The sequence below is a fragment of the Patagioenas fasciata genome, chromosome 19, assembly GCF_037038585.1.
Source record: "Patagioenas fasciata isolate bPatFas1 chromosome 19, bPatFas1.hap1, whole genome shotgun sequence".
In the NCBI taxonomy this organism is placed as follows: Eukaryota; Metazoa; Chordata; class Aves; order Columbiformes; family Columbidae; genus Patagioenas; species Patagioenas fasciata.
This window is the reverse complement of record NC_092538.1, coordinates 3,144,091-3,156,082: the sequence shown is the minus strand read 5'-3', so window position 1 is coordinate 3,156,082 and position 11,992 is coordinate 3,144,091. Positions and strand designations below refer to the sequence as shown.

Below are 11,992 nucleotides of genomic sequence, written 5' to 3'. Positions count from 1 at the left end.
TGGACAGACGGACATGAGGTTCTTAGGGACATGGGGCAGTGCCAGGGGTGGGTTGACGGTCGGACTCGATGATCTTGAGGGGCTTTTCCAAGCCAAATGATTCCATGATTCTGTGGTCCCAGCTTCTGCAGCCACTTCTCTCTTCTCTGATACCCTCCAGAAGGAGCTGGCCAAGAGGGAAGCCGAGTTCCTTGCGGAGCGCTCCCTGGACACCCAGAAGGTTCCCATGGAGAGGCTGTGGCTGAGGGAACTGAGCGAAAAGAAAGTGCCAGCGGTGAGCTGAGGGGAAAGCAGCAGCACCGAGCCCCATGGGTGGGGGTGGCAGGGCCAGCTCCCCAGGGTGCCAGCAGCTCGGGGGGTGACCATGAACGTCCTTACAGGCAGCCAAGTCCGAGCCCAGCACGGACGTCTCGACCCAGCAGGACCCAGTGGTGGGTGAGTGCTTGGCGGGGTGCAGTGGGGTGGGACGCGGGGGCAGCTCCGGGCATCCCTCTCTGCCGCTTTTCTCCCGCCTCAGCCACCGAACTGGAGGCCGCCGAGTCCCAGAGAGACCGCGAGGCCAGGATAAGCGAGACGATGGAGGCGGCCAAGGCTGCAGTACAGTGCTCCCGCCTCTGGGTAACGGAACAAGCCATCTCCCCAAAAACCTGAGGCTGCTCGTAGCCACAGGGAGCCGAGACCTCTCAGCTCGCTTTGTTTTCTTGAGGGGTTCTCAGCTCTCATGTGGGCCTGGAGAGCCCAGAGCCCCTATGTGTGGGCAAGGATGGAGCTGTGTTTCTCCACGCCTTGAGCCTGCAGTGGTCCCTGGTGCAGAAACCTCCCTGAGGCCACGGGCTAGCTCCTGCACCCTGCATGAGCACTGTGGGCTGAGTTCTCGTGCTGTCCCTTGGTTAGAACGTCCCCAGCAAGCTCCTGACACAGGACTCAACCTTGGAGGACCTGGAGAAGTACATCAAGGAGCAGGAAGAGCTGCAGGAGGAGCTGAAGAAAAAACTGAGGGATCTGGAGCTGAAGAAGGCTTTGCTCCTGTTTCAACCGGCCCCCAACAAAACCAGGTGCTGCTGGCCTCGGGACAGCCGTGTCATAGAATCACAGACTCGCTTTGGTTGGAAAAGACTCTCAAGATCACTGAGTCCAACCATCAACCCACCCCTGGCACTGCCCCATGTCCCTGAGAACCTCATGTCCGTCTGTCCAACCCTCCAGGGATGGTGACTCCAGCACTGCCCTGGGCAGCCTGTTCCAATGCCCCACAGCCCTTTGGGGAAGAAACTGTGCCCCAGATCCAAGCTCAACATCCCTTGGCGCAACTTGAGGCCATTTCTGTTTGTCCTATCACTTGTTAGGATTAGGGTGGCGAGAGCCTGTCCCATGTTGGCCAGAGAGGTGGTGGATGAACCATCCCTGGAGACATCCCAGGCCAGGCTGGACGGGGCTCTGAGCAACCTGAGCTGGTGAAGATGTCCCCGCTCATGGCAGGGGGGGGTGGGTTGCAACCTGAGCAGCTTTTGCAATGATTTGTGGTGTCTCTGCACCCCTGTGCAGTTGTATGCATGTGGCTGTGGTTGGCTGCAGGATGCTGGAGAAGGAGCTGAGGGCGAAACTGCAGGAGCAAGAGGCCCGGCGGGACCGGTCGCGAGCCCAGATGCTGAAGAACGAGGAGCTCCTCTTTCAGATTGAGAACAGAATCGACCACCTCCTCTTCCGTGTGCGTGACATCACCGTGCCCGGCCAGGTAACCCCCCAGCGCTGGGTGGTGCAGTGACACAGCGCGGTGACACTTGGCGCAGCCACTGTCACCCCAGGTGGCTCATTTTGCCCACCAAGGTTGTTCTCTCTGTCTCCAGGATGATTCTCTCCTGTCCCGGGGGCTGGAGGAGAAGCTCCAGTGCCTGGTCCAGAAGTGGCAGTACCTGGAGCAGCGGGTGGCCCACCTGCCCCCTGAGTACAAGATCCTGGACGAGAGCAGCAAGGTACGTGGGGTGTCCATCCCTGCTGGGGTCTTCGGGGACCCGCACCAGGAGGCTCCTCCTGATGGCCCGTCCCAAGTGAGGAGAATGGCGGTGGCCCCGTGGAGCAGCTCAGCTCCAGGTGGCACTGGGCACTGCAGGGCGTTGTTGCCAGGGGATCATCAAGGGCATCCCTTGGGTTGTAACACCCACCTCCCCTTCAACAACTAACCCAGGGTGTGTTTCACAGATTTTTGTGAAGGCCAGGGATTTTCTAGAGAAGAAAATGTCAAGCGATCCTCGGAACGTGATGGTTTCCTTCGAGGAGAGAGACAGCAGCGATGACGGTAGGAGAACACAGCGGGGACGCGTCCCACGGCGACTGTCCCTGCCCCTGCCTGTTGGGATTTCTGACCATCCTCGCCTGTCTCTCCCTGTCCCAGCAGAGCCCAGCCCATGAGTTCTCTCCAGACCTTGGGGCTGTCTCCAAGGCTTTGAGCATGGGTGGTGCTTTTAGGTGGGGATGTGGGAGCATGAAGGTGGCCGGTGGGGTGGCGAGCGTTGGACCACAGAAGGAACAAGAAAAGATGCTATGGTGGAGGGAGGGAGAGCCTTGTCTTCAAAATCACCTGGTTTCGAAGAATAACCAGTGCTGGGGTCTGTCTGTGGCCTCTTCCTCTTGGATGCTCTTGGAGGAGCCACTGAGTTTTTGGAGCTTGCCACCTCTTTTGAATGAAGCTGGAGCGGCGTCCAGCACCGCGTGGCTCCAGACCTTTCTGGGAAGCCCCAGCAGCTGGGGATGGGCCACAGCAGCGGCACTGCCAGGCCCTGCAGGTCAGCCTGGGATGCTGGGCAGGAAGAGCCAGGGCTTGGCAGGAAAGCTCACTGTGATGCCACCAGCCCTCCAAAACGTGCTGGCTCTCCCTGGTGACACCGGCACAGCGGAGGTGGCCCTGCAGACCCTCCCCAGCCCATTTCTCTCTGTTCGCTCCTCCAGAATCCTCTGAATCCTCTGAAGAGAAGGAGGACGAAGATGGCGAGCACGTCCCCACTCGGGAAGACATCAAGAGGGAGGGGCAGCTGCTGATCCAAAGACACAAAAAAGCCATCGAAAAGTAGCAACCGCTCCACGAGAGCTTTGGATGCCCCCGCCCACCCCTTGTTCTTTGGATGCCCCCACTACCCCTGTGTTTTGGATGGCCCAGACCATCCACTTGACCCTGTATTCTCCCACCACCCCTTGTACCCTTTCTCCAACAGGTTTAATAAAGCAGATCTTTTTCGTTCCTCCCAAACCTGTGGTCAAGCTGCAATGGGGGGTCCTAGGTCACTTCTGTCACCCGGGACGCATGAGGGTCAAACCTTGAGGAGCACTCACCTGGGTTTGGAGGCAGCCCCATCGCCCTGGCCCTCACCCAGCTGTTCTCCTCGCAGAGCTGGGGATGGGCTGGGGTGGGGACGGCGTTCCTGGCCAGAGGAAAGCCGGGGGCAGCCTGGCTTTTCCCCACTTGATGCTGTGGAGCCAGCAACTTCCTGGGACCTCTGTCCCCCAGACGGCTCTGAGTGCACCAGTGGGCCGCTGTGTGTCCACAAACATCTGCCAAAGCCTCAGGTAACCAAGAAACCCACTTCTCAGCAGTGACATCACCGAATCCAAGAGCCAGAGTCTGTTGGTCAACAGCTGGGAATGTCCAGTTCCAGGTATTCTGACAGCCTGAAGGTCATAGAGAAGAAAATCATGGAATCCCAGAATCAGACTCACAGAACAGTTTGGGTTGGAAGGGACCTTCAAAGCTCCTCCAGTCCAACCTCTGCCATGAGCAGGGACATCTTCACCCAGATCAGGTTGCAGCTGGTAGAAATGATGACCTTTCAGAGCGTGCTGGTGGTACTTTGTCCCTTGTGCCCTGCCCGGATGTGCAGAGGAGACAGAAGGGACACTGGGAAGCTTTGGGGAAGACCCTCCATATGCTGAGGTGTTGCGTCTCCTTCCTCTTCAGCCTCTAAAAGGCATTTGGTAAAGAGCAGAGTTGGAACTGGGGGTTCCCACCTTTTGAGATAAACTGTAAAAACTCATTAATCATTTTGGTTGGAAAAGACCCTCCAGATCATGGAGCCCAACCATAACCCACCCCTGGCACTGCCCCATATCTCTGAGAACCTCATCTCCGTCTGTCCAACCCTCCAGGGATGGTGACTCCAGCACTGCCCTGGGCAGCCTGTTCCAATGCCCCACAGCCCTTTGGGGAGGAAATTGTTCCCTATATCCCATCTAAAGCCTCCCCTGGTGCCAGTTGTTTCAGGGTCTTGGTCTGGTCTTTGCACTGGGACTGTGGGGAACAGAGAAGCCACAAAACGTGTTGAAGACTTCTCTCTGGTAAAGCTGGACTCCAAGGACATTCGCACATCCCACGCACTTGGGGGCGGTTATCCGGCCCGAGATACCATTCTCACAAGTCTGGGCTATAACTTTTTACAATTACAAGAAACGTACACAAAGTAATCTGTCCAAGGCCCTTTATATGTTATTATGTTAGTATTATGTCTTTGACCATCCAAATGGTCACGTTAGTATTGATCTTCCTTTATCATCCAGATGGCTGGAACCGCACGTCTTGCTCTCCCATATTTGACTTTCCAACATTTTCCCCTTTTTTGTTTTAAAATCAGGTTCTCAATGAGTGCAGTAAGGACCCTGGCTTTGTTCTTCTTTGCATTCTGTATCATTGTCCAGATGATTCGAAGGACTACAAGAAAAACATCACACAAGCATATCCAAATCCCTCAAAAACCCATATACGTAGACTGAGAGCTGAAAGTGAAGTTTTAGGGTCTAATCACTTTATGCTATGAGATAATGTTAGCCATTTTGTCTTACAGTCCTAATTCTTACAAACTGTGTAATTATTTGCAGGGTACTGGCTAAATCCTAAATCAGGCCTTGCACATTAGCAAAGACTGTTATTTTACTTGATATCACTCATAAACACTAGAATTCAAGTTCAACAGTATTACACATATTTAGCACTCTGATAAGAGAAAATACAGGTTCAGATAGCAGCTAAGGAGATTATTTAAATACAATATTGTAAGAACAATGAGGATCCACAACGTGCATGCAGTCACTCACAAGAAACAAAACCGGAGGCCTTTTACTTCAGGGTACTCACAAGAAACAGTCGCTCACTCCAATAAAGAAGTGGGGTGTCATTAATCCCAGGAAGTTTCCTTAGACACTGTTCCTGTCTAAGAAAAGGACTCCAGTTCACAGACCCGCAGCTCCGAGAAGACCACTCAAAGGGGGTCTTCGGCGGGAACCCCGTTTCATTGTTTGGCCAGATGTGGCTGTGGGCGTTACAACATAGTCCAGAAGCTTCTCAGCGAGTCTGGGTATCTCCTTTGTTAAGGACCCTGTCGACTGACCAAGGGTCCCACCCCTCCTGACCCATCGGTTGGTAGAGGTGAAGTTTATTGACAACACCTTGGTACCATTCTAGGTGTATGTATGTGGGGACAGGCACAGTGGGGCACAGAAGGTGCTAAAGAGCCGTCAACCTCCTCACTGAAAGCTCCAGATTTCAGGGGAATGTGTAACTGCCTCACAATCCAGCCTGTGACCACAGCCATCTGGCAAACTACTTTGGAGTGGTGGTGCAGTCACCTCTTGCCTCCAAAGTCAAAAGGGGGCATTCTGTTGGTGAGTTTGAGTGCCTACTGTGGATCGTCATACCTTATGTGTCATTTTCTTGTTGCAAATCAACCTACAACAAAATAATACAAATTACAACAATTACAGTTATTAACAAATATTGGAGAAAGCTGGTTAGCCATACTAATAAGGAAAATAAATGCATTGAAAGTGCTTTCGACAGTTAGTCGCCAGTCCACATCATGTAAATCTGTATCATTCTGATATGGCAGTGCCTCTTCCTTTGATCTCTTCTATTTCTTTGTTGCCCTCTGCCGCAGGGACAGATGCTGGATCTCTGGCATTAGGTCCTGCATCGTGTTTGTCCAGCTCGTAGAAAGGTTTAACGTATTTCACAGGAAGCCACTTTGGTCCTGTTGGAAGAAGAACACAAGCAGAGCCCTTCCCCAGGCGATTAACTACAGGCCCTTGCCACTGACTGTTGTGCAGGGGATCCGGTTATAAAACCTTTGGTCTCTGAGACAGTGAATCTGGAACACGGCAGTGTTTTTCCGCTGCTGCGATAGAGGAGGGAGGCACAGTACGATTCAAAACATTTAAAGCATATATTGCATTGTCTGATTGTTCTTGAGGCACCATATTTGCCCTTTTTTGTTTTAATAACATGTGTTTCAGTGCGGAATGTGCTCGTTCAGTGATGGCCTGTCCAGTGGGAGAATGTGGAACACCTGTGACATGCGAAACACCCCACTGCTATAGAAATTATTGCATGGATCTAGCAGTGTATCCAGGACTGTTGTCAGTTTTAATCTGTTGTGGCACTCCCAGCATAGCAAAACAGTCGATCCAGTGGGGCTGAACATCTCGACTTTTCTCACTTGTATGTGCAGATGCACAAAACGTACCTGAAAAAGTATCTATAGAAACATGTACGTATTTCAAACGGCCAAAAGATGAAACACGTGTAACATCAGAGTGCCAAACGCCATTAGCTGAGAGTCCGCGAGGGTTAACTCCAAGGGAGGGTGAGCTTGTAATCAGACCTTGACATTCCCTCCAGCGCATCCACGGCAGCACTCGGTTTGGTGGAAAAGCAAAACTGAATTCTCTTGGGTGATGCAGAGACCAGGGAAAGCTGCCTGGCTTTAGCTCTCTGCCAAGCACACCTGGGGAACCCTTTGAAATGCTTCAGTCACTTTAGCAGAGAAAAATAACTCCCCCACACAGCTGCCAGGCTTTCACTGCTCACGCAGGGACAAAGGACAGTGCGGGGACAGCACGGCTCTCACTCCGGAGCTCGCCGGCTCTGACACCGGTGCCTGTTTAGGACAAATATCAATGGGAAAGATTTTGTGCTCTGGGATTCAGGTCATCTGGAGAACACCAGCAAGGAGAACGACTGCCAAAACCTGCACAACGATGTGACCAGCTCCAGCTCCCCTGGGGAAGGAGGCGGCTGGTGCTTGTCCCAGCCCAGCCACGCCATGGGCGACCCAGAGCAGATGACAGCAAAGCCTCTTTCCAGGCTCTCTTCACTGTGAGACCGTGGGGCAGGGTCCCATCCTGGGGGGACATGGGAGCACATCCTGCCCGAGCTCTCACGGGCCACTCTGCTGCACAGGGAGCAGAGGAAGGGACAAAGGCGCCTGGGTGGGCAGGTAGCCCCCCAGCGCTGGGTGGTGCAGTGACACAGCGCGGTGACACTTGGTGCAGCCACCATCACCCCAAGTGGCTCATTTTGCCCACCAAGGTGGTTCTGTCTCCAGGATGATTCTACCCTGTCCTGGGGGGTGGAGGAGAAGCTCCAGTGCTTGGGCCAGAAGCTGCAGTACCTGGAGCAGTGGGCAGCCCACCTGCCCCCTGAGTGCAAGATCCTCGATGAGAGCAATGAGGTACGTGGGGTGTCCATCCCTGCTGGGGTCTTTGGGGACCCGCACCAGGCTCCTCCTGGCGGCCCGTCCCAAGTGAGGAGAATGGCGGTGGCCCCATGTCGAGCGATCCTCGGAACGTGATGGTTTCCTTTGCGGAGAGAGACGGTAGGAGCAGCGATGATGGTAGGAGAACACAGCGGGGACGCGTCCCACGGCGACTGTCCCTGCCCCTGCCTGTTGGGATTTCTGACCATCCTTGCCTGTCTCTCCATGTCCCAGCAGTACCCAGCCCATGAGTTCTCTCCAGACCTTGGGGCTGTCTCCAAGGCTTTGAGCACGGGTGGCGCTTTTAGGTGGGGATGTGGGAGCATGAAGGTGGCCGGTGGGGTGGCGAGCATTGAACCACAGAGGGAACAAGAAAAGCTCCGTGGGAACAGGGAGCAGCTCCCCTGCCTGTGTGAGGCCGTGCAGGAGGATGCCCAGGCTCTGGCCACGGCCCGGAAGGTAGCGGGAGGTCCCATCTGCCACGTCCCCCTGCCCGGTGCTGGCCCTGCAGAGCCACCTGCTCCGCCAGCCCTCTCCGGGAGCAGACAGCAGTAGGACGTGACCGTCCCCATGCTGACGGGCAGTGCTGGAGTCACCAGTCCTGGAGGGGTTTGAATGATGCAGAGATGAGGTTCTCAGGACATGTGGCAGTGCCAGGGGTGGGTCATGGTTGGACTCAATCTTGAAATGATTCTATGATTATTGAATCAGGGTTATATTATCTACACTTTATGGATGACACAAGTACAACACAAGTGGCACCTGTTTACAGCAGAACTCCACCAAAACTCTCTTGCCAGCTCTCTGGTTTCATCTCCGTGTGTGTGGCCGCATCATGCCCTGCACACACCAGTGTCCCTCTGTCACCTCTGCTCGCCCACGGACTGGGTGCACGGAAAGGTCAATTTAATTCAGAAATTAATTGCAAAGATAGTAAAACAACCTCCTTATAGTTACCTTCATAAGTGATTTCACATACCATGTATGACATCTTCCCATATGTTAATTTCCTTTCAAGGCATCTCAGATGCCCAGGTCCCAGCTTCGCATCGTGCGCTGAGCTACAGCCGAGGGCAGGACTGGCTCCAGCGCTGCCTTTTCACTCATTTCTTGCTGTTTCTGTTGGCTGCAGCATCTTAGAAGTGCCCGAGCATCCACACCCACGGGGAGATGCTGATTTGTTGGCTACAAATAGGAAGACAACACTAATCCTTCTCACTTCAGCACAACTGAAAAGTCATCAGTCTTTCTGTGATGTTTTTCCACCAGTCTCCCTTTATTAGATTTTTCCCCAGGGGCTGTGCCAAAGGCCGTGCTGGGATTGAGCCCGATTGCTTTTCAGAAAGTGCCATTCTGTGGCCAAGTGTGAAATCCTTGCTGCTTCCTGTTCTAAAACTGAAGTCAGCAAAGCCACCTCAGACACCATAATCCCTGTAGCACACCATGGATGTGCTGCAATGAGGCAAATACCCAACCTCTCAGCCTTGCTCATCCCCAGATCTACAACAGTCCTGCTCCCACATCTTCACGGTTCTACATGGACCCTTAGTTTTAATTACCCGTTCATTTTTTTCTTTGAGGGACAACTATCATTATTTTTCACTTTGAGGCCTGACTTAATCACAGGGTTTGGAAGTTGAAGATGACGCTCAAATAAATGAATCAAAAATCACCACCACTCTACTGTAAGGGGAGTTTCCCAGAGTGAAACTGCTGCTTACAGCACCCCCTCATCCACATCGTTATAACAAACATGCCAGACAAAATCAGACCCAGGACTGCCCTGTGTGCTACACCACTAGTTACCGGCCTCCACGTAGACTTTGCGACACTGATCACCAACCCCTAGGCTCGGTACACACTTCTTCAGCTTATAAACTCTAATCAATCCACCCAATCTCCAATAAGATTTATTATTATCATTGAGACACCTTGGAGACATGTCGAGCTTTATTAGTGTCTGTATTACCAGCAGGTGTAGCAGGATAAATCCAGGACAGGACTCAGTCCACTCACTGCCTTGGGAAATAGCTGAATACACCAAGAATATCTCTTCAGAAAAAAACATACAGGGGAGACATCTTTTATACTTAGAAACTACAGGGGTCGTGGCAGCTGGACGCCAGAACCCTCAGATAACGGTTGGTTGTTGGACTGAGGGATCAGCTCAGATAAATGTATTAAAGCCCAGCTCAGGAGCGGGTATCTTCCCCTCCCCAGTGAAAGAGTCCACCGGCAGGCCTTTCGCTTTCCGTAGCCAGGCTTTCCTGCGCGCTCGCTCCCGTTCTTCCGTGAGCTGCTGCTCTGCCTTACACTGAGCTGCAACAGCTGCCTCGCACCGCTCCTTCCATTTTTCTGTCAGAAGCCTGAACCCACCGTTAGGCTGGGAAGGGTCTGCAGCACTCGTGCAAAAAGAGATTTTTCTCCTGGAAACCACTTTGTTTCCCGTTTGTGCAATGGTCGCATGCGTTGGTTTGGTCCTCTCAGCAGCAGCTGTAACGGGATCAACAACCTGAACCCCATCTCCAGGGGGAGGAATGACTTCAGCAGGAGCTTTCTTTTCCTTCAGCAACCCAGAGCAAGTCTTGAGCCGCACAACAGAGGGAGCAGGGATGGAGGACTTCACAGTGGGGCCATGCAAAGAGTTTTTCAGCTTGAGCTGCAGCATTTTGGTTTCAAAGGGCACAGAGATTACCCTTGGGGTCAGAGAATCACTGTGCAATTTCGCACGTTGGAGCTGGGCTGCCTGATCGTTTTTGCGTTGCAGGGAGGGTTTGTGTATTTGTACCTTTTCAGGGTGGTGTTGCTCACTTTCACAGACTTCCCTGACTTCTGCGTGGCGATGAACGGGGTACCTGAGGGCGGCTGCCTTGCGGGCATTCTGCAGCGTGTTGAGCGTTAAGAGGAACTTGTCAACGGACATGGGACCACTTTCACCTCTTCTCTTTCCAAATTGCCAAGTGGATTCTGCCTTGTCAAGATGCGCAGGTACATTGACAGAAGGGCCATGTTGGAGTCTGCTACCTGTTCCCAAAAATACAACACAGCAGGAGTCAAAAATACTTTTTCTGATCATCATTGCACTCCTATTTGTTTCCTGTTTCTACAAACTGTGCGTCCCTTACCAAGTAGAGCCACATCAGTGAGGTCAACACCCGGTGGCCTTAAAAGCATGAAAACTTTCTCAGTTTCCCTGCAATACACAGTTTGACTGTGGAGCTGGAAGATCTGTGATACGTCCTGCATTAAATAACTGCTGATTAAAAAAAATCACTGTGTTACGATTTAAAAGGTGCCTGCTCATGTCCAATTGCATTTCCCACGGATGGCAGATCCCAAGCACAGGTGTCCTGTGGCTTTCTGGAGTATTTTCTAATAAATCAGAACTGAACCAGCAGCCTGTTTCCCTGCACACCAGCTGTAATAATGTGAATAATACTGATTTCTCTGTTACTGAGCTGGAAAAACGACAGCGCCTGTCTGTATGAGGATATAGCGGAAGATTTGGTGAGGAGCTTAGTTAAATGTAAATACGCTCAAGTGACTTGCACCTGTCTGTAAAAAAGCACACACATCACACTCATTGTTTTACTGACCTTGTGTGCTTGGCGAGCAGAACCTCTGTGTTAGATACCATAGGCCTGTGAGAAACTCCAGGCACCTCATCACTATGGCTGAGATTCCTGCTCTGTTGTGAGAAAGAGCAGGAGGCTGCGCCTGCCTGAAGCCTCGAAGCACAGGTGAGCTCAGCAGCTCAGAGCTCCCAGCAGGGCTGAACTGACCAGCGCCTGCGTCCCTGCCGGTGTCACCTCTGCTGGGAGCTCCCGTGAGGCTTCGGAGATCCCCCGGTAGAGAGGGAACTAAAATGAAGCTCGCTCTTTGCAGCACACCCGTGCCCTCAGGCTCTTCTTGCGACGCCTGCGGATGTGCACACACTGTCTTGACAAATGTCTTGAATTTATACCAAACCTTTCTAAAAAGGCACAAAAGTTTTACAAAAGCCTACAAGTGATGGAACCATTGAAACCAACAGCACACCTCCCAGACCGCGCTTTTGAAAAGCACAGAGTCTGTATATTGATTAAGACGAAGGCAGCCATATACTTGCAATTATTTCAAATTCATTTTAGGAAACGCCAGCGTGTTGCAGAGGCCGTTTGTAATGTTTTGAGGTGTTCCCCAGCCTTTCAGTGACCGGCAGCGGACCCAGGTTGAAAACAGGAGCCGCCAGCACCTTCTGGTTCCAGAGCCAGGCGGCGCATCCGGTCGTGGTACAGCCTTCGCCAGCAGGGAACCGCGGTTCTGCTCCAAGTCGCCTGCTGCTGGTTGGTCTTCCCCGCCACCTCTCGGGCAGCATCCAAGGTGTAGTCCCAGCTGACGTCCTCAAACTGGAACACCAGCACTACGGCTGGAGAATTTATCACCATCCTGAAGGAGGGAAGGAAAAGCTGTGAAAGCACCAATACCATTAACCCAGG

General features: G+C 52.7%; 2 protein-coding genes across 2 annotated transcripts in view; both read right to left on the bottom strand.

Moving 5' to 3' along the window:
• Nucleotides 1-9,609: 9,609 nt before the first annotated feature.
• Nucleotides 9,610-10,610, bottom strand: LOC139825435 (F-box/WD repeat-containing protein 10-like). Its single transcript, XM_071817002.1, has one exon. The coding sequence runs from the start codon at nt 10,591-10,593 to the stop codon at nt 9,682-9,684; it is 912 nt and encodes a 303-aa protein (XP_071673103.1). The 5' UTR covers nt 10,594-10,610; the 3' UTR covers nt 9,610-9,681.
• A 979-nt stretch (nt 10,611-11,589) lies between these two features.
• Nucleotides 11,590-11,992, bottom strand: part of LOC136110137 (F-box/WD repeat-containing protein 10-like) — a 28,866-nt gene continuing 28,463 nt past the window's right edge. The window contains exon 9 of the mRNA XM_071817145.1: nt 11,590-11,942. Coding sequence (XP_071673246.1) covers nt 11,702-11,942 — 241 coding nt within the window. The 3' untranslated portion in view covers nt 11,590-11,701. The remainder of the gene's footprint in view (nt 11,943-11,992) is intronic.

Excerpts from the sequence above, each read along its gene's own strand:
- LOC139825435 (XM_071817002.1), bottom strand. The coding sequence starts at position 10,593 with ATGATGATCAGAAAAAGTATTTTTGACTCCTGCTGTGTTGTATTTTTG.